At 38.5% G+C, this 23204-nt stretch overlaps 1 protein-coding gene across 1 annotated transcript in view; it reads right to left on the reverse strand.

The window, feature by feature from the left end:
* cnksr3 (cnksr family member 3) overlaps nucleotides 1-23204 on the reverse strand; it is an 82956-nt gene that overhangs the window by 38492 nt on the left and 21260 nt on the right. The window contains exons 2-3 of the mRNA XM_051654797.1: nucleotides 12184-12347; nucleotides 70-272 (exon numbers count right to left, since the gene is read on the reverse strand). Of these exons, the coding sequence (XP_051510757.1) occupies nucleotides 70-272; nucleotides 12184-12347 (367 nt within the window). The remainder of the gene's footprint in view (nucleotides 1-69; nucleotides 273-12183; nucleotides 12348-23204) is intronic.

Raw genomic sequence — 23204 nt, forward strand, 5'->3', positions numbered from 1 at the left:
TTTGCTGTGTGGTGTGTAAAGTCTAAAAGAATGTGAAGGAGTGTCTGTTTGTTTGTAAAACTCACATACCTGTCAAGCCAAGCAAGCATACCCTTGGCAGTTCCTATCAGCTCCACAACAGCTGTAAGGAACATGTTAGGTGGTTTGTCTGGACAGCCTCCATCATAAGAAGGGTTTTTCCTGCGCTCTGATGCACAGTTGTGCAGGTTATTGGATGCTGCTTGCGTCTGACCGACCAGAGTTTTCAAGTTATCAGTCTCCACACCACAGTTCTGAAAAACAAAAAAGTCTAACATGAGTTATTGTGTATAAATCAAACAATATTTTTACATCTTGAAGAAAATGTGAGTAGTGTTTGCCCATGCAAAACTTGCCACTGTAATGTTTTTTGGTGGTTGCTCGAGTGTTGCAATGCGATTGCTAGGGTGTTGCTAGGTGTTTGCTTGCTTCAATGCAACTGACCCTTTGCTAAGCCCCGCCTGAAGAGCGTTTCTGACCAATCCTGTATTAGCAACTGTTGCCGGCTGCCATTTCTCTGAAAAGCGTTTGCTATTTTCCAATGAAAGCTTATGTGACAATGTGTGTTTGAGTTTGAGTAATGTGTGTTGAGCACGATTTTATCAAAAAGATCCAAATAATGTGAAACATGTTGTTGCTGGGTCACTTGTAAGGTACCCAGAGAGGATACCTGCAGTGTTTTTTCTTTCTTTTTCAAACATTTTTAAATAAATCTTGAGAAGAGCATGCTATGGATTAAACTGTCATTCCTCATTCTTAAATGAACATGTATAACATCAGCGAGGACACCTAAATTTGCTCCAAGGTAAACTGATGCTTGTGGAGGTGAGGATGTGGTCAAGCGCCTGTCTGGGGACAGAGAAAGCGGTAAGGACATCCACCTGAGATGAATTGTGACTAATTACGTTTCCATGTTCACAGTGAGAGTTGGGGGAGATAAAAGACGGCCCAGTCCACCGAAAGAGACTGAGAGAGAGAGAGAGAGAGGGAGCTGCAGGGAGCAGAGTATGATCTGTATTGTGCTAAAAAAGCATAAATTTGAGTGTGACCACTGAAAAGTGGAGTACATAAAGACTGTGAAGCTGTGGGAAATAAAGCCCTTTTGAGTTGGATATCGCCTTGTCCCGCTTCCTCCTTTTGATCCAAATACGAACATCTGTTACACTGGTGCCGAAACCAGGGATAAGGCGGAAGGTAAGCTGCTATGGAGTCGTCTTAGCCACTGGAGGAAGTGTTCCGATCCCTCGGCAGCATCCACCAGGCCCTCATGGATATGCGGGCGGAGCAGCAACAGCGCTTCAAGGCGCTTCTTCGAGGCCAAGAAGAGGACCGACGGGCATTGCGGAGCTTGGTACCCCGGTGGGGCACATGCCGCGACCCCGGCAGCAGCGAACTCCCATGTGATGCTGGCGAAGATGGGGGTGCAAGATGAGCCAGAGGCCTTTCTTGAGCTCTTCGAGCACACGGCCCAAACTCTGGAATGGCCACAGACGCAATGGGCAGTCTAACTCCTACCACTGCTGACCGGGGAGGCCCAACTCGCGGCCCAACAACTCTGTCGACAACCTTCTGAGGTACCCTGAGCTGAAGAAAGCCATCCTGTAGCGAGTCAACCGAACCCTGACACTGAGCGAATTCAGCCACCCGCTTGCCTTCGCTCAACAGCTCCGTGACGCCTGCCGGCGGTGGGTGCTGGCCGAGGAGCCCAGTGATGTCGGGGGTGTCATCGATCTCGTGGTACTGGAACAATTCATCTACAAACTACCGAAAGGAACTGCAGAGTGGGTCCAGTGCCACCGACCGGCGTCGCTGGATGAAGCAGTGCAGTTGGCGGAGGACCATTTAGTGGCATACCCGGGGGCCAGCGAGCCCCCCTCTCTCTATCTCTGTGATCCCTCCCCCACCCCCTCCCCTCCTTCTTTCCAACCTATCCCCCGGAAACGGTGGAACAATCCCCCAAGACCAGTGCCCCAGCCTCGGGGTTTACTAACACTCCAGTCTCTCTCTCCACCAGCTATACCCATTCTTCCTCTCAGGTGGGGGAAGCCGCTGCCATTTGTGTGGGCGTGAGGTTTGGGCCGGTCTGTTGGAGTTGCGGGGAGCTGGGACACTTCCGTGAACAGTGCCTGGTGATGGAGGTGGGGACGTTGATCCAGTTGGCATGGACCTCGTCGGGTCATTAGAACGGTCAGAACGCGGGCATTTCTTTGTGTTGGTTCTGGTGGACTACCAGAGGTAAAGGTGGGGGAACGGGCAGTCCGGAAGGTTCCCCCGGCCTGAGTCGGGCGGTGGGGGTATGTGGAGTTGAGGGCGTGGTCATGCACCCGTCTGGGGAGAGAGAAAGCAGTAAGGACATCCACCTGAGATGAATTGTGTCTAATTACTGTTTCCATGTTCATAATGAGAGTCGGGGGAGATAAAAGACGGCCCAGTCCACTGAAAGAGATGGAGAGAGAGAGAGCTGCAGGGAGCAGAGTGTTCCTGAGTGTGATCTGTATTGTGCTGAAAAAGCATCAATTTGAGTGTGACCACGGAAAAGTGGAGTATATAAAGACTGTGAAGCTGTGAGAAATAAAGCCCCCGCTTCCTCCTTTTGATCAAAATATGAACATCTGTTACAATGCTAAATACTTTAAATATAATTTATGTTATGTTTCAGGTCATATTAGAGGCAATATTTAATAAAGAGTTCACGGTATTCTAGTGTGTTACTTACACTAATGTTATTAGGTGTGTAATCGCCATCATATTGCACTTTTCTCTTTTTATGTGACTGTGATGATCATTTGCCTCAATTCTGATTCACAGTCTGCACAGTTTTCAAATTACTGTGCAATTTAAAAAATAATAATAATAATTTCAGCTAAATATATGCCTTACAATGTCACACTTCATTCCAGCCCACATAATAATACTATAAATTCTGTTTATGAGAATATTTTGCCAAAAACCACACCATTCACGGCAATCTCCCATTCATTCCTATGGGGAGTTCTGCAGAGCTTGTCAGAGCGAGCAACTGTAACCAGGGGGGGTGGAGCATATAGGTTTTTTCACCCATCTTGATTTCCGCCAGGCAGCAAACCTAAGTCTGATTGATTAGAAAAGTAATAGCACACCTCACCTCAACATTCCTTGATTTGAAGTATCATTAATGTCCTTAGCACAATCCCCACAGTAGGAGCAAGTTTCTCGCCAACTCCTACCCTTAAGTATGAGCAATATTAATAATGATGCTTGCCTTATTAAGCACTACTTATAAATGCCTAGCACACATTTATCCACGCTTAGTGCTAAAGCAGTTCCCATCTGTGTATCTTCCCCTGGAAAAACACATTGATGATATGAAATGTGAAATATCAGGTATTTATAGTTCCATGTGACAGTGGCCAAAGCACACAGGTCATTCTCACAACCTTTCCAGCTTAAAATCCCATTGCATTCCATCATACTGGTCAGAGTCGATGCATAAACATGGTCAATGCCTGACTTAAAAGGAATTCCAAAACACTCTCTCTCTCTTCTAGACACAGCCAGATACTGACCAACAGGCTGTTTGTATGGACTTAAAAGTCAATAAAATGTACAGAGATTTTGGATGAATCAAAGATGATATATGACTGTGATAGAAATAAACCATATGAGAAACTTCACTGGAACACAGGCAAGAAATTTAATTAAAAAGAAATTTAATTGCAGAGCATTTAAAAAAATTGTACATTAATTCATGTCAAATCAAGTCATTTTTATTTGTATAGCGCTTTTCACAACACACATATTTCCAAAGCAGCTTTACAGAAAATCATGCATTAAATGAAACTGTAATATCTATAATATCTTAGAGTCATCATTGTGTAGTTTGATTAAATATGATTGCAAATTGTGTATAAAAATAAATAACTAAATAGCAATTGTATTTAGAACCCCAGTGAGCAAGCCAAAGGCGACTGTGGCAAGGAACACAAAACTCCATAAGATGTTTGTTAATGGAGAAAAATAACCTTGGGAGATACCAGGCTCACTGTGGTGGCCAGTTCCCCTCTGACTAAACAGCATGAATATAATGCCAATATTAGTTATTTATATGCAGTGCAAGTAATGGTTTAAAATTATTAAACTAAGCAAGTGTTAAGCGACAGTGTTTAAACAAAGATTTTGTATGAACTGTAAGATTAATGACTAATGTCTTTGAAGTTCATCCTAGATTAACTGCAGATGTTTACTTAGGGTGTGTTCACACTTGGCAGGTTTGGTTAAATTAAAACGAACTCTGGTGCGATTGCTCTGTTAGTGTGGTTCATTTGAACAAGTGTGAACGCTGCCATCCGAACCTTGGTGCGCACCAAACAAGCGGACCGAGACCGCCTGAATAGTGGGTCTCGGTCCGCTTCCAAACGAACTCTGGTGCGGTTCGATTGATATATGAACGCAACATGGACCAAAGACGTCTAAACAGACCAAAAACAGGAAGTAATTTGCCTAATACTGACCTCAAGCATACCTGGTTCTGCTAATCATAGGAGCTATGTTGCCCATTACAGTTCGGTACAGGCGTCGGAACCGCCGTCAGCCGTCCTTGCAGCATATCTTCGTTTGTGTGTGCAACGGAGGAATTCCTGCCGTTTTGACTCCTTTACACATTTTATTAGCTCTTCGTTTGTTCTCAGCTGGTAAAAATACCACATACATATATAAATATAACGAGCACATTTCGCCTATCTGCCAGTATTGTTTTGGATGATCGGCAAGTTCCGTCAAAAAATATATGTCATAAAAGCTGTCCAATCATGTTGTGACTTTTTCCTGATGCCTTTGGTTTTGTATCATTAGGTTCGGTGTTAAAAATGCCAGTGTGAACGCTAAGCGAACCAGGACTAAATGTATCATTTTCTTTTTTGGTCCTGACCAAGTGAACCAAACTACAAGTGTGAACACACCCAGAGATGCATGTCTTTTGTTAGTTGGCTGATGTAGGCATTTGTTGGCAATTAATTGATAGTCTATGCATTCCATTTTAAGAGCATAGTCCATCATTAGACTAAGGTGATGCAGGCAGAGATCAGTGAGGTGCTCCGCAGTTCAACCGGCTGGTCATTTCGGTGAAGTCTATCCTAAGTCCAAGGTTCAAGCAGTGGCATATGAAGTATCCCATGTCTTATGGTTGGAGTTTGCATTAGTTCATCCTCTGAAGTGTCCATTGTGTCCATGTCTGTTTTTCCAAATTATTGTTTCATTTCTACTGAGCAATAAACATTGTAGTCATTCAATATTTGCTTGATTATCTCTAAAGCTCACTTAAATTGGTTTTAGATCATTAGACATGACATCATGGTGCCTTGGAAGCCAGTCTGAAACCAGGAGTCACTGACTGACTAAGAAGCAAGACAGCAGTGGGGGCCTGGGTAGTTCAGCGAGTAAAGACGCTGACAACCACCCCTGGAGTCACGAGTTCAAATCCAGGGCATGCTGAGTGACTCCAGCCAGGTCTCCTAAGCAACCAAATTGGCCCAGTTGCTAGGGTGTGTAAAGTCACGTTGGGTTAACCTCCTCGTGGTCACTATAATGTGGTTCTTGCTCTCGGTGGGGCATGTGGTGAGTTGTGCGTGGATGCCGCGGAGAATAGCGTGAAGCCTCCACACGCGCTATGTCTCCTCTGTAACGTGCTCAACGAGCCACGTGATAAGATGCGCAGATTGATGGTCTCAGACACGGAGGCAACTGAGATTTGTCCTCCACCACCTGGATTGAGGCGAGTCACTACGCCACCACAAGGATTTAGAGCGCATTGGGAATTGGGCATTCCAAATTGGGGAGAAAAGGTGAGAAAAAAAAAAAAAAGAAGCAAGACAGCTACCTTCGGTTTCAGAGAAAGTCACTGTCCGTTAACAAGTTCTTAAAGGAATATATAACTCTGTCATAATCTTCTCACCCTCATGTTGTTCTAACTAGACAAAAAAGCAGCATAAAAATCTATATTCCTACATTTCAAGTCTTCTAAAGCCATACAATAGCTTTGTGTGAGGAACAGGTCAAACTTTACAACATTATTCACTGAAAATCTTGCCCTCATGGCGCTTAATGGGATAGTTAAATACAAATTCTCTCATCCTTAACTAACCCTCATGCCATCCTAGATGTGTATAACTTTCTTTCTTCTGCAGAACACAAACGAAGATTTTTTAAATAATATCTCAGCTCTGTAGGTCCATACAATGCAAGTGAATGGTGACCAGATCTCAGAAGGTCCAAAAAGGAAATAAAGGCAGCATAAAAGTAATCTATATGATTCCGGTGGTTAAATCCATGATTTCAGGAATGACAAAATAGGTGAGGAAACAGATCAATATTTAAGATCTTTTTTACCATAAATCTCCACCTTTGACTAGCCCCAACCAGTGGGTGGCTGAATATGAAAGTGAAAGTCATACCAAAGAATGTGAAAGTGGAGATTTACAGTAAAAAAGGACTTAAATATTGATCTGTTTCTCACCCTCACATCTATCATATCGCTTTTAAAGACATGGATTTAACCACTGAAGTCACATGGATTACTTTTATGCTGACTTTATGTCCTATTTGGACTGGTCACCATTCAATTGCATTGCATGGATTTACAGAGCTGAATTATTCTTCTAAAAATCTTGATTTATGTTCTGCAGAAGAAAGAAAGTAATATACAGGATGGCATAAGGGTGAGTAAATGATAAGAGAATTTTCATTTTTGGGTAAACTATCCCTTTAAATGCATTAAAATTTTTTTTACAATTGGTCACAAGACATACAAGAACTTCATTTGGCATAATAACTGGTGTGGTGCAGGTCAGCATGTGCGCAAGCACGAACTTTGAGTGTTCATTTTTAAAAGAGTACAGAATTTTTATTTTTGGGTAAACTATCCCTTTAAAGCCTAAGTTTGGTTTCTGAGAGCTCATGATCTAAGCTAGGTGTGCTATTAGCCAGACAGATGTTCAGTGCGACTCATCCTTGGGGCAAATCGTCTCAACCATCTGCAACCACTAAAAACATCAATACAGACAGCAAAATACCTGAGAGATAAATGAGAGCAATAGAGACAGAGTGAAAGTTGAAATAATACTTTATAAGACTGAAATATTAATACACTTGTGTATACCAAACATTTAAAAGTGCATAGCATTTGATGTTGAGAGGATAATGTCGCTCACTCCCCAGTTTACGTTCAGCAACTCAGTTAACAATGTGGGGCTTAAAGGAACCTAGATGTCTGAAGGCGGTTGTTTATTGAAGTGGTACCATTGTACAGTGATGGAACCAGATGGCCATACCATGGTACTTTGATATATACCATGGTACTGAATAATAACCATATTCATATACTATGGTATTTACATGTTAAGGTTCTTTAAATAATAATCTGGAATTACCATGTTATGACCACATCATGTCTAACAAATCATGGTAAAACCAGTATACTTCTGGTACTTTTTTATTGCTGTTTTCCATGATGTGGAGTGTGGATTTTGTTGTTTCCAAATGGAGAAAGGAAATGAAGGATCGTTCTTTTACTTTACTGCACTGGAATAGAGCCAGAGAGAGTTGAAGAACATAGCATGTTCGCTAACGCTAATGAAAGAACCTAAAAAATAAACAGAGACGTGACAGACACACAGAGTTAAGGATGATACAGAGTTAATCTGCCAGGCGGAAACTACTGGAACAATGGTGTGACATATTTTCCTGCACAGCTTACTGTGTGTTTGTCTGAATGAGTTTTTGTGTGTGTGTTTGCTGGGCGGGGGGCACTCTGACATCTGTTTCCTGCTCTCTAGGAGATATCTTCCAGAACATTCTACAGTTGACCTCTCACTAGCTCTGTCATGTCTATTCCAGCCTTTACATTACAGATCCCTGCTAGGTTAATTTCAGGCTAGATTTAGGTTTTATGTTGTTTTCAGCTTGTTTTGCAGGGTAGAACAGAGAATGGAATAGTTCACATAAAAATTATGATTCACTCATCATTTGCTCACACTTCTGCAGCCTCAAACTCATATGACTTTATTTCTCCTGCATCATACAAATAAGAAAAAGGCAAAAAGTATTTTCATAGAGATATGATATGATGTCATTTTTGGAGCTTAGAAGTGTTGGACCCCATTGACTTGCATTGTATGGATATATTCACAGCATATCTCCATCAAAATATCTCAGTTTGTGTTCCTCAAAAGAAAAAAAAAAGTCATGAGAGTTTGAGATGACATAAGGTGGAGTAAATGATGGGAGAATTAAAAAATTTTGGTGAACTACAGCTTTAAAGAGATGTCAGGAAAATGCTCAGGAAACATTGTTTATCATTCACATTCTTGTGAACAGTCATCTAGTCACACAGGAGGGGCCGTTGCTTAAATTCTCTCTCTCCCAGGCCCAATGAATAGGTACCATAGCATAGATGACTCCCCTGATCACAGGGCCCGAAATAATGTTCCCAGGTTAAATCACTGACATCAACCTGACATCAAATGTTTGAATATGTGCAAGTGCAATTGAGATTTTAAGATCTTCAGTGAATAACAACTTATATTTCAGTCTGTTTCTTACACAAGGTTATTGTATGGCTTCAGAAGACTTGAAATGTAGTGTACAAATTGTATGGATTATGATTATGGTGGTTTTTTGTCTTTTTTGGAGCTTGACAGCACCCATCCCCATTTGTTACCTTTGCATTGAAAAGAGCAGCGTGAACTTTCTGCCTAAAATCTCCTTTTGTGTTCTGCATAAGAAAGAAAGTCAGACAGGTTTGGAACGACATGAGGGGCAGTGAATGATGACATAATTTTCATTTTGGGGAAAACTATCCCTTTAAAACACATTTGATGGTGTTACATATAGGCTTTTGGATAGAAAACCACATTTAGGTATCAAAAAGTCATGGTCTGAAAGCAGATAATATGGAGCAGATAATGAGGGTTTATTTGAATGTTTTTATGTTATCACTGCCTTCTTGTGGTACAGTCTCCTATTTTAACATCCTGTGTTTCTGTCTGAGTTCAGGCCTGTCAGAACTCTGAATGGACGCAGTGGACACTGTTTGTTCCAACTGACCCTCCCTATTCATATCCAGCACAATGTTGGGACAGAGCTGCAGCAAGCATGGGTTCTGCGATAACAATCAGCACTGCCTACAATTCTGAGCCCACTAACTGGACAAAAGCACACACATATACTCGCTCTCTCTCTCTCTCTCTGCATGTATTTTATATACACAGAATGTTCCTCTATTTCATCATGACTTAAATCTCTGTCTGTCCCTCACACAAAGCTATCATATGGTTTCAAAAGACTTCAAATAATGTGCACAAGTTGTATGAACTACTTTTATGGTACTTTTATGTTATTTCTATTTTCTTTTTGGACCAGAAGACCAGCCCCTGGTCACTACATGCTTTCTTTGTATGAAAATGAGCAGTGTAAACAGTCTGCTAAATCTCCTTTTTTATTCCACAGAAGAAAATTTTGAATTTTTGAGATTTGGAATTTGTATTCCAATAGTTATAAAGGAATTATAACTTTTACTTTAATGCTGTTAATGGGGGGAGGGGGAAGCGAGCAGAAAAAAAAAAAAAAAAAAAAAAAAAAAAAAATCACAGGAAATCTTAGGAAGGAAGTGAGAGGGAACAGCTGATCGGAATGCCTGGGAAATATCTGCTTTCCTGTTCACGGACAGCCTCCACCTACAATATAACAAAGCTTATGCTGGGGAGAACGTTCTCTTCTGTTATTAGATAAGCAGCATTTGTGTGAGAATGTTAAGCTACTTGTGTCCGAACGTTTTTTAATGGTCCACAGATTAATGTGCCTGGAAAAATACGGTCATTTTAGAGGCATATGATTCAGATTTAATAGGTTAACACTATGGTAAATACACACATAATAGTCTAAACAGGAGGGCAAAGGTCAGAACATATTTTATACAGTGGCCCCAAAAGGTATTAAGATTCTTAAGTCGCAATTAGAACTGTGAATGTCTTTGTATTAAATAACAAAAAAAATTGAAACCAAGCGGCATGTAATTTTACAGAAAATGGCACAAACACACTTTTCAAGCAAAACAGTTTTTTATGTTTTAAATGATAAAACAATAGATATACTGCTCAAAATTAGGACAAAAAGTATTAGAACACTGTGGTTGTCAAATGTTAGTGGAACATGTTCATAGTTAATGTGATGAAGTACACATGTGGTTACTCTGCTAGGACACCTGTGTGAACTTGAGGGAAACTAACTTCATACATCCACTAAAAACCACCATGGGACAAGTTGTGTAAAAGTAACAGGAATCTGCAAAAAACTAATTCAAAATCAACAAGTCGGTGGGTTGCCTGAATGACTAGTTGACAAATCGGTCTTAATTGGAAGCCCTGTATAATTATGCTGGTTTCAGTTTCACCTGACTTGACACATTTCTCTGGGGGCATTTATATAAGACACAATCTTGTGTTCAAAAACAGCTGGACAGAACGCAATGGAACAGAATAGTTTAAAGATCAACTTTTCCAAGTGATTTTCATTGCCATGGCTAAAAAAAAATTATATATGTATGCTTCGCTACCTAACTAATTGTTCATTGTGATCCCTAAAAAGTAACTGCAAAAATGGCTTAGAAAAGTGAAGTTAGTACTAAGAAAAGGTCTTTTGTTTGATTATGCCACTTGGCTTGATATTTTATATCTAATGCAATGAAGTTCATAAATTTTTAAGTGTGCCTTGTCCAAATTCTTTTTGGGGCCACTGTATACACTTCCTGATAAGGCCCTTTCCCACCTGCAGTCCTGGTACTTTTCCCTTATAGATGAGAACTCTTACGAGGAACGGAACACCCGAGGAGACTTTTCCCCTGTTGCATTCCCACTCACAAAGTAACCACTAGTGACATCATCTAGTATCGACCATTTTTATTCTGACGTTAGTTGCATGTGCGTTTCAATAGCAACAACAACAACAAAATCAACAACACCAACGGAGGACTCTGGGATCGAAGCTACACTTTTGTTTGTTTAGAGCTGGTTTATACAAACTTTGGCTGCATCGGAAAAACATAGCTCTTATCAGTTAATGGTTTACACAACAGTGATTTTGGATGAATGGAACTCTCTGAACAGTTTAAAAAGCACCTTATTTCATCCTACCTTCATCCATCCTTATACAGCCTCCGAAGGCAGCATTTACCAGTTTTCGGACGCAGCTTGTGTCTTACAGTTTAAAATGGGCTTGTGAGCCGCACGTGTGGTGCTCAGTGCTGCAGCTGGAGGGAGAGATGAGACGAGGCGGCAAAAGCGCCGTTTAACCGTGCAGCACACACTGAACTCAGCAGACAACATATTGAAAATGCACTATATAACTATTTATCAACACAATATTTTACAATAAAGGCTTTTATGACTCAACATAAATTACTGTACCGAAATACTCACTCATTGACTTAAAAAAGACGTCTTAACACCACACAGTAACAGGCACACAATACTTCCCTCGTGTAAATTAGATTTAATGATGGTTTAGTGTATAATAATAAAGTTCAATTACCCACTCTCGATAAACATCTCATTATTTATGTCTGTCATACCAGGAAACCGTCGATGTAATAATCCAGAATTCACGTTATTTTCTGTATAGTCTCACAGTACAGATGCGATGAAAACTCAAATCGTGTCTCCCCATGGAGTCACACACACACACACACACACACACACGTGAAACGGGTGATTCTCTTTGAACACTTTGTTTGTTGTATGTTACTTCTATTAAGGGAATTGTAAAATTAGCGCAATCCTCTGAGTAGCAGGCTAGCAGCTAGTTTGTTTACTAACGAGGCTGTGGAGCTCCTCTCATTTCTCAATACAGGTTTTTGACTAATCACAGGCTGCAGCCCCACCCACAGTCCCACAGTTCCTATATGCCCCAAAAGTATCTACCCCAATGTAGGAGCTAAAAATGTCCCCTAAAACGGCTTCGAGGAACTATAGTTCCTTAGGTGCAAAAGCGACAAAAAGCACTAGTCCTAGGGAAAAGTACCTAAAACGGCTTTAGTACTGCCAGTGGGAAAGGCCCTATAGACAGAAATCTGATTGGATGTGTAGCAGGGGAGGGGGCATCTGACTGAGTGAGTTGGTGGGCAGATAAACTACTGACCAATGCACAGAGGAGATCCACAGCCTCCAGAATGAGCTCCTGATGGCCAACGCGGTTCACTGCCAGTTCCTCCAGATCCTGATGGCTGATCTTCAGAAGCTGCTCTCCATCTATCTTCTCTCTCTCAAAGTTCAGAACATATTGCTGTAGACTGTCATCCAGCCCTGAGTGACAGAGAAAGCGAGAACACAATGAAACTCTTTCAGAAATAGTGTTAAACAGAGTGTGACAACATTGAGACACTAAGTCAATATAAGATATTAGTAGTGGCTTGACAAGTCCCTTGCCTCAGTATTTCTCATGTACAGTTGCAAGTTACCTTTAAATTCTGATCTGAGAGCACATCAGTGCAATTTAAGAGTAACTAACATATTTGCAGTTTGCACACATCTTGTTGTGTTCATTCACAGGGATTGAAGATTCTGCTGTACTGTGATAAACTCAGTGGTTTTTCTTAAGGAAACAGATTTTACATTAGACACCAAGTGGTGATCTAAAATTGTTAATTGCAGAAAAATAAACAAAAAAGTGTCCTTAAAATCAAACACTGAAATGTTATTATTATAAATTATTATTATGGCTGTAATTCTGAATGCAGGGATCTCGAGTTTTCTCAATTTCAAAGTGTTTAACTTGACACAGTGACCTAAAAATGCTGTGTTTGTGATGCAACACAACCAAAGTGAGATGCACCAAAAGTATCCGGCTGATGCAGATGTGCATCGACACATCCTTAGAAAAGCCCTTATAATAAATCTATCTCTATCTAGACTGACGAATTCAATTGGAAAATGGATTGCTGTGGACTGTAGGCCAATAATAGGCTTATGTTCAATAATATGGAAATATACAGTATAAAATATTAAATATACATGTATAATATAAAGCCACTTTTTGTATTGCTTTATCAATGCTTTATCTGCCACAATATTGTAATGCATTATAATGACCTGAACAATTATATTAATAATTATTTAAATATAACTATATATAATTAATTATTACATACTGAATTATAGTTATTTGAGGGCTTTTCAAAGCAAATATTTATATATGAGATTCATTTGCGATTCATTCAATTAATTAAATTATAATTAATTTGATTACAAATTGTCATCGATTGACAGCCCTAGTTATTATTAATAGTAACTTAATTTACTAGGTACTATTTATTTACTTAACTTTAATTAACTTCTAATATATATATATATATATATATATATATATATATATATATATATATTAATCTTGGCAACCAATAATTCACCACACTAAACGTTGTTGGCATAAACCTCACTGTGAGTGAACCCGTATGTAATATAGTTTAGGTGATATTTTTATTACCTTGCATAGTTTGGTTCATGTTTTTGAGGCATATCATGTAAATTGTCTTTGCTTGTATCAGACTAATTTGATGCAATTTTTTGCAAAAAATCAGGGTTCCCACTCTTTTCAAGGCACAATTTTCCAGGACATTTCCAGGACCAACAAGTGTAATATTTAAGCAAAAACACATGTCCATTCAAATCAAGCTTTTCTTTTGCCATTTCTGTGTGTTTTTGACGGTAGTTTCTCACCTCCAGATAAGCAGTTCACTATATGGCCCAGTGTGATTATTAATCACTGTAAAGCTGTGATTTAATTAAATAATACATAGTCTGTGTGTGCTGGGCACTTCAGAGTGCTCTGCTCTGCTTACACACACAGAGCGCGCAATGATGATCATGATAATATTTTCAGTGTATGAGCGGCCGGCTTCATACATTTAATTTGAACCAGGCATCACTTGCAGATTACATATATATTAAATTAAATCACAGACTTTTGCAGTTTAATTATCACACTAGGACATACAGTATTGCAATTTTTATTTGATTAATTGTGCATTTAAATATTAATTTTCATCCAAATATGTCATTTTCCATGGCATTATATAGCTAATGTAATTTTTATGACTGGATTTCGTGATTCCATCCATGTTTTCCAAATACTACATGTGGTAACCGCAGTATAAGCAGACTTTAAATTAATAAAAATTAATTCACATCCTGAGACGTGAAGGCCGAATCACCAGAAATGTTGGACGAAATTTTTTTATTTTGCACTATATCAATACTTATCAATACTTTGTTGGAGCAAAGCAGAGATGACAGCAGATGAGCAGAGAAAAGTATGTGACAAGGATTTGTTCATGACAGTTAACCATTGACGTTGTTTCACAATGCACAGCCTCCGGGAGTGACAAAACGATCTGTGTATTTGACTCGCTTTCATCCAATGCACTTATTGTAAATGAAATTATTACAGATCATAGTTTGGATTCGCTTTGTTTGACTGACAACTGGCTTAAACTAATACATTTTTTTGTTTAAATGAGTCTACTCCCCCAGTTTATTGTTATAAACTGGAGCCTCACCTGAGGGGTCGAGGAGGTGTTGCTACAATTTATAGTTATGTTTTTGGTGTTACTCAGAGGTCAGACTCCAAGTTTAATTCTTTTGAAGTGACAATATTTAATGTGCATCGTCTGGTTAAAAAAATTAAAAAATAAAAATCTCTGTTGTCTTTTGCTCTTGCTACAATAAATAGACCACTCGGGCCATACTCTGATTTCCTTGTCAGATTTGCAGATTTTCTGTCAGATCTAGTAGTTACTGTGGAAAGCGCTTTAATTGTTGGTGACTTTAACATTCACATAGCTAATGAAAATGATACATTGGGATTAGCATTTATTGATATTCTCAAATCTATTGGGAATGTGACAGGACCAACTCATCGCAATAATCATATGCTAGACTTAACATAGATTTGATGTTGATAATATTGCAATTCTGCCGCAGAGCGATGTCATCTCAGATCATTACCTCACCTCTTGTATGCTGCGCTTAGCTAAGGTCACTCAATCTATGCCGTGTTATTGATCAGGCAGAACTACTCTTTCGACCACTAAAAATAGCTTCACTAATAATCCTCCAGATCTGTCTGAAATATTCAGTATGTCAAAACGTTCAGAAGAACTTGAGGTAGTCACAGAAAATATGAATACAATTTTCTCTAGCACTCTAGATAGTTTCAACCCCTTTTGATTAAAGAAAGTTAAAGAGAAAAGCCCTGCACCATGGTACAGTGATCACACACATTCTCAAGAGAGCAGCTCGAAAAATGGAACGTAAATGGAAGAGAACAAAATTAGAGGTATTTTGCGGTGCATGGAACGATAGTGTCTCAAGCTACAGACAGTCTCTTAAAGCTGCCAGGTCTGCATATTTGTGAAAACTCATAGAAAATAACCACAACAATCCTATGTGTTTTTTTCAGTACCGTAGCTAAGTTGACAAGAAACAAAGCTTCGACTGAAACAGATCTCAGCACAGTAGAAATTACTTTATGAATTTCTTTACAGATAAAATTGAAACCAAAATTACAATTATGCAACCGTCTGCCACAGCACCTCAGAAGACAGTGTTTCATAGTATTCCCTATGAGCAACTTCAGTCCTTCACAGTTATAGGTCAGGAAGAGCTAACAAAACTTATTAAAGCATCAAAAGCTACAACATGTATGTTAGACCCCATAACTACTAAGCTACTGAAAGAGGTATTTCCTCAGAACCTCTTCTTATTTTTATTAACTCCTCACCATGTCCCAAGAAACTTTAAGCTGACAGTAGGTATGTGATGGTATCAAATTTTCATATCAAGATAATTGCTGAGGCATTTATCACGGTATATAGTATTGTCAGGGTATTGTACTGAAATACAAAACAGGTTGAAAGAAGAATTCATTTTATTGTTGTTCTTAATTACAAGATTTTGTTAATTGTTTTGTATTTTTAAATTAAAAGATCACAAAGAAAGTAACTTTGCAAAGATCAAACCATATAAGATTTAAAGAGACATGGTGGCTTTCAAAAGTCATATGCTTCTATTTAGCATTTATCTAATTTATTCCGGTATATTTTCATTGCAAATGAACAAGTAACAATAATGGTAACATTTTGAGGGAAAAGTTTAATTGAAAAAGAAACATACATTTTAGAGTTTCCTAGTAATTTCGTATGTCTTCCTACAGTATTACTGTAAGAGTTGGAGTGATGGTAATGTTGATTTATTGATGGAAATTCTACAGTGCATTCAGAAAATCTAAACAATTTGGTTAATAGTTTATCTAGACATTTTCATGGTATTTTGAAGTGCTCACGATGTAACGAGCAATAGTGAGACAAACAGACCCAAATGCAGAGGAACAGTTCAAAGGATTTATTTTCAATAAATATGAGCAGTCATTGTAGATGTTGAGGATCCCGGCACTGGCTGCAGCAGCGGGGAGAAATGACTGAGAAGCATGCGTGCCATGGCCGCTAAGTCCATGAAGAGTGTGGCCAAGAAGTCCGTGAAGCACGCAATCCGTGAAGAGTGTGTTCGTAGAATGAGTGTGTGTTGTGGAAGTCAGGAATCGATTCATGGAATCCTCCTTTGAAGCTTAGTGAGGTGCAGAAATACCCCCAGCAGGGTAAGGTGATCTAGCTCCCGACACGCGGGCAAAGACAAGGTATTCTCCATGGAAACCCAGCTAACAAGTTGCGGACTGGAAGGCAACCACACACCCGACATGCGGGCAACAAACAGATACACGAGACAGGACAAACTAGGCAGAGGGTGAGGTAAGTTACTTCACACCAAACAACAACCTAGCCAAGATACTGAGAACACGAAGGGCTTAAGAAGGGAGTGAATTAGAGGAGAACAGGTGTTGCTCGGCACGCTAAGTAGTGGCATGATCAGTGTTCCCCCGGGAACAATCAATTTTCCCATGGAAACACTGATCATGCATGCCGGCCGCGCCTGCGAGACATGAGGGAGAGAAAATAACAAAACATACAAAACTAACTGACAAACTCACTGGAGCCGTGACACATGATAACAATATTGTACATGTAAAGTATTATGGTATACCTTATTGAATATCAGCAAATGTCTAGCTGGCAGTTTTTAAACCGCTTATCAAGAAAACAGCTTGATTCTGGAGAGTTGGCTAATTATAGACCGATCTCAAATCTCCCATTTATGCCGAAAATACTAGAAAAGGTAGTGTTCTCTGAACTATGTTCATTTTTACAGAGAAATAATATCTGTAAAGAATTTCAGTCAGGATATAGGCCCCATCATAGTACAGAGATGGCACTTATCAGTTACAAATGACTTGCTCTTACTGTATCAGCTGATCCCAGCTGCATTTCTCTTCTAGTGCTTTTAGATCTTGGTGCTGCCTTCGATACCATAGATCACGACATTCTCTTAGATAGGCTTGAAAACTATGTTGGCATTTGTGGACAGGCATTAGCTTGGTTTAGGTCCTATTTATCTGACTGCTACCACTTTGTGTAAACGAGGAATTGTCTGATCAAGCAGAAGTTAAGTATGGAGTGCCACAGAGATCAGTTTTAGGGCCTCTACTTTTCTCTTTATATATGCCTTCCCTGGGAGACATTATCAGGAGCCGTGGAATTAGTTTTCACTGTTACATCGACGATACCCAAATTTATATTTCCATGAATCCTGACGAAATTTCCCAATTCTCCAAGTTAGCATGATATCAAAGATTGGATGGCTAGAAATTTCCTTCTACTCGTTCTTAACAAAACAGTGGTACTAATTATTGGACCCAAAACTTCTAAATCCTGATCATTACCATGTTTTTGTACATATAATGGACACCTTGTTAGCAACGTAGTAAAACCATACTATTATACGAAATAATTTTTTCTGCAAAACTGCAAAACTGCATTGCAAAATGACAGGTTTTCCAGGACACGTGGGAACCCTGAAAATACTGAAGATGCATATATTTTCTTCAACAACAAAAGATTTGGGAAGTGCTGTCAACTCCCTTTTAAGTTTAAAGGGGACCTATTATGCAAAATTCACTTTTACATGGTGTTTGAACATAAATGTGAGTCAGCAGTGTGTGTACACAACCACCCTACAATGTTAAAAGTCCACCCACTCTTCTTTCTTATATTTCTATTAATCTAAAACAGTGTCTCAAAGTGATTGGTTTTCGTTTCTGCTCTGACGTGAAGACTGGTGACGGACTCCACCCTATTATCATAGATCCTCCCCTGAGTGATCTACACACAGTCCACCATTTTTTCTGTGCTGGAGCAGCTACGGTGAGAAGAATAATGTCTCGGCTTTGTAAGCGTCATAAGTGTTCTGTTGTTGGCTGTAAAAGTGAACATAAGAGTCTTCATGTACTCCCGGCATCAGAGCCACTGAAGACGCAGCGGACAAGTTTTGTTTTTGAAGCAAATATGCCCCAAAACATACCAAAATTTGTGTATGTTTGTGCAAATCATTTTACACCGGACTGCTTTGTGAATGAGGATCAATATTGTGAAGGTTGCACGGGAAAGGATGAGTCGGGAAGCTCAGACACCGTCAAAGTAAGGCTTTTATTTTCTGCCCTCTGCACAGCCTGTACACTCTCTCTAGTGTTTTCCTGGGTTCACTCAGATAGCTTCGCCAATAACAAAAACTCTCCATAAACATAAACTTCTTAAAATACATGCAGTTTTTTGACATTCAGGACACATGCCAACACTGGACTGATGTGTCGTTCTCTCTCTCCTTCAGATGGTGGCGTGGCTGTATATATGCCACTCTCCCCAGCTCACTGGAATTAGAGACAGGTGTTAGACATAATTTAGCTCAGGTGTAAGCGCCCTTACCGCTTTCTCTCCGGACGGGTGCTCGACCATGCCCCCGCTGCCACAAATATAAAGCAGGATTTTCCAAAAATTTGATTCTCAAGCATGGATCAGTACCAACTGTTTGTGTTCCAGCTTTAGTATCGCACTTTATACTTTGTGAATGTTTGCAAATCGCCTTTCCGAATGTGCTTGTTAGCTGATTCCACGGCTAATGCTGCTAAAGTTACCATTGTCTCTTTTTACCATTGTACCATTGTATTCACGGAGTCCAGAGCTATGTCGTTATTTTTACGCTTACTGTCTGTATAATAATAGGGGGCGGGGAGCAGCAGCTCATTTGCATTTAAAGAGACACACAAAAATAGCGTGTTTTTGATTCCACCTAAAAAGAGGCATTTACAACATGGTATAATAAATGATCCGTGGGGTATTTTGAGCAGAAACTTCACAGACACATTCTGGGGACACCTGAGACTTATATTACATCTTGGAAAAAGGGCAATAATAGGTCTCCTTTAAGAGCCTGTTTATTTTGCTATGCTAAATATCCGCAATTATATGGTCAGTTGCATTTTTTTTTACATGCATTTAGCACTGTTTATCTCTGCTATCCGTGACCCTATCAGAACAGTCTCGCGACCCATTAGTTTAGAATCACTGGCTTAAGTGATTAGACTCTAGATGTGTTTGAGAAAATAAAAGTACCAACACTAACAGCACGAGTTGAGTCTGACATAGCCCAGCAAGTGTTTGCTAAAAAACAATGTCTCTCGGCACGTTATGTGCAACTTACCACTTGGTGCAAATAATGTCTGCAATATAACTTATGTATGATCTCATATTCATCTTTTGTAACACTCATAACAAAAAAAAGTTAAATTCAAATCTTTATTGTAAGAAAATTGGAAAATCTCACAAACATTTCCAGGTTATATTTAAAAAATGTACAATCAAAAGAATAAAATAAGAAAATGAAGCTGTTTTAGGGCCATTAAGACTTTTTTGCATTCCATTTTCTATTTGCATTCTAAATTCTATTTTTCTATAGAGCTAGAACTATTACTAAAGAATTTGAATCTGAATTCTAGATGTGACAATCAATGAAGTGCTAAATTAAACTATACTGATAATCTCTGCTTTTTCCTGTGGAACATTGAAACTTGACCATTGGCCTAGTTTGTTTACAGTCTGAATTTGAGAGATTTGCATTTGGAGTTCAGAATTTATAAAATTACAGGTTAAAATTATCAATCTAAATACATATTGCTAATTTCACCTTTAAAAATAAATAAATAAATAAATTTATGTATATATATATATATATATATATATATATATATATATATATATATATATATATATATATATATATATATATTTTTTTTTTTTTTTTATTTTTTTTAAATACAAATGCATAAAATATGTCATGTCTCCAATTCAAATGAACAAAATTAAAATACTTCAGACATTGTTCTAGTTCCATATTTCCCCCATATTTTCAATACTGTAATACAAAAAATGTCATTCTCATTACTGTATTGCTGAAAGAATAATTATATATTATATAAATGGCAAAGTATTTATACCTCGTGTTTATATTTGCTGTACTACCTTTATGCAGATTTTAATAAAAAAAAAATTAAAAAAAATTGTATTTCAGTAATAAGAATCATCATTTAGAAAAATAAGAATAGAACAAAACTGAAAAGTAAAACATCTGAACTCTCTGGGTGAACTACTTACAGGAGAGGTCACTAATTAAGTAATTTCCATATGTTAAAAAAAAAGTTAAATCATAATGGGAATTTCACAGTTACAGTAATGAGAATTTAGGGATTTCAAAGTCCTTAATTGTTATGAAATGTGTCAATACAAAAAATCTTGATGGCCCAAGAACTTTCTTTACACAAAGTACAATCTTTTCTTTTGATTTTGCAGGGAAATATGACCCAGACATCTTTTGGTTAGATTCGACAAAATACGACTTCAGATTTTATTGAGAATGCATTTGACTCTCTGTGCAAACCATGTCTGAATAACAGACATTTTTCTCATTGTAAATTCTAGTTTAACACACTTGAAAGCAGTCACAAGGGAGGTGGGAAACACACACAACTCCACTGTTTGTGTGACTGTGATATGAAAAGAGGCTCTTTGTGGGGGGTAGAAGTCCTTTCTAAAACTCAAAGAGAAAGAGTGAAGGCAAAGAGGGGTCAAAGGGCAAAGTTACGGAGTCCTGAATATCCTCCACCCTCAGTCCCCCTGCTGAGAGACAGCAGCTGCATTCTCTGACCCCAAAGAGAGAAACACTGGGCCAATGGAAGAAAAAGAGCTGCCACATATGAGAAACTAACAATAATCATTGTCCACCAATGTAGTGTGAGCAAAATGCATTGCTTTGGTTTTCTTTAGTTCCCAGGGTAAATACTAGTCTGGCAAAGCCAGAGATGTGGGGATGTGCAGTTCACTGTGATTGACACGCACATTTGGTGACATGACGTTATGCTACGACTGTGTATATGTGTCTGTAAATCACTGTAACGGTTAAGTGAAGAAGCAGGTTAAGTAGGGAATTTGAATGAACTCATCACCAAATATGGCCTCCAAACAGTTCATCTGTAACTTTGGCCATACGTACATGGTAAAGAGTAAAATCACATATTTTTCAGCTCCTTCAACCTTTTTAAAAGTCTCACAGTTGAATAAGAGAATTCTGAGGAAAACAGAAGATGAAAGAGGATGTTTCTGGGAGGAGATGTGTTTACATGAATGAGATGCTCTGCAAGTCTCCAAATTAAACATTAACACAAACTTTTAAGTGATAGTTCTCATCAGTTACCCAAGGCTACATCCACACTAATAAGTTTTCGTTTGAAAATGCATCTTTTTCTCTACGTTTTGGCCTTTCGTCCACACCGAGACAGGGTTTTTATCAGCGAAAACTGAGCTTTTTGAAAAAGCTCTCCCAAGTGGATACATTTGAATACACCGTCTTCACGATGTAGTGTGGACTAGGAAAACAGATATAGCTAAAAACGATGACGTATTTGTTGTCATGTGACACTGTCATGTGATCCATTCAACAAAAACAATCAAGATGGTGGCTCCTGTTGTAGTGGCATTGTTCTGCCTGATATTCACTTTGATAGCGTTGTTAAAGATAAATGTTACTTTGAACAACATTAACATTGCATTCCTTCAAAGGTGATGGGAAGTTTACTTGGAATTGGTGTCCGGTGACGGAACACGAGGACAATTGCATTTCAGACCATGCATGCAACGGCGATTTTTCTCAAGCCCAGTAAGAGGACTTAAGATTTTTATGTTTCAATGTGGATGAGCAACTTTTGGAAAATGCTTGAAAATGGCAGTGTGGACGGAGAGCATTTCGAAAACAAAATCGCTACTTTCAAATGTATCCGGATTAACGTAGACATAGACTAAGGTGTCCAAAAAATACTTACTAAACTCAACACTCAAGAAGAGCTATTACCCAATGGTTCCACATAGCGGTTATTTATCACATTAGGCAATATCCAGAGGCCTACCTGTTTATCCAGAGGTGAGAAACTACCATCAAAAACACAGAAACTGAAAAGGATTTGCTCGAATTAGCTGAACATGTGAAACTGAAGCAATTATGACAGAAATATAAATAGTAAACTGAAATATTCTATATAGTAAATTGTAATATTCTACATACTACCACTACTACTAATAATAGTAATAACAATATAACATACTAATATATAATATATCAGTAATAATTACAATATTGTATAATACAGTATATAATATATATATATATATATATATATATATATATATATATATATATATATATATATATATATATATATATATATATATTACACACACACACTGGTGGGCAATAGTTTGGAATAATGTACAGATTTAGCTGTTTCTGAAGGAAATTGTTACTTTAATTCACCAAAGTGGCATTCAATTGATCACAAAGTATAGTCAGGACATTACTGATGTAAAAAACAGCACCATCACTATTTGAAAAAAAAGTAATTTTTGATCAAATCTAGACAGGCCCCATTTCCAGCAGCCAACACTCCAACACCTTATCCTTGAGTAATCATGCTACATTGCAAATTTGGTACTAGAAAATCACTTGCCATCATATCATTATATGCCATTATATCACAGCTGAAAGCTATTTGGTTTGTTAAATGAAGCTTAACATTGTCTTTGTGTTTGTTTTTGAGTTGCCACATTATGCAATAGACTGGCATGTCTTAAGGTCAATATTAGGCCAAAAATGGCAACAAAAAAAAAGAAA

Source organism: Myxocyprinus asiaticus, chromosome 25 (assembly GCF_019703515.2).
Source record: "Myxocyprinus asiaticus isolate MX2 ecotype Aquarium Trade chromosome 25, UBuf_Myxa_2, whole genome shotgun sequence".
Lineage (NCBI taxonomy): Eukaryota > Metazoa > Chordata > Actinopteri > Cypriniformes > Catostomidae > Myxocyprinus > Myxocyprinus asiaticus.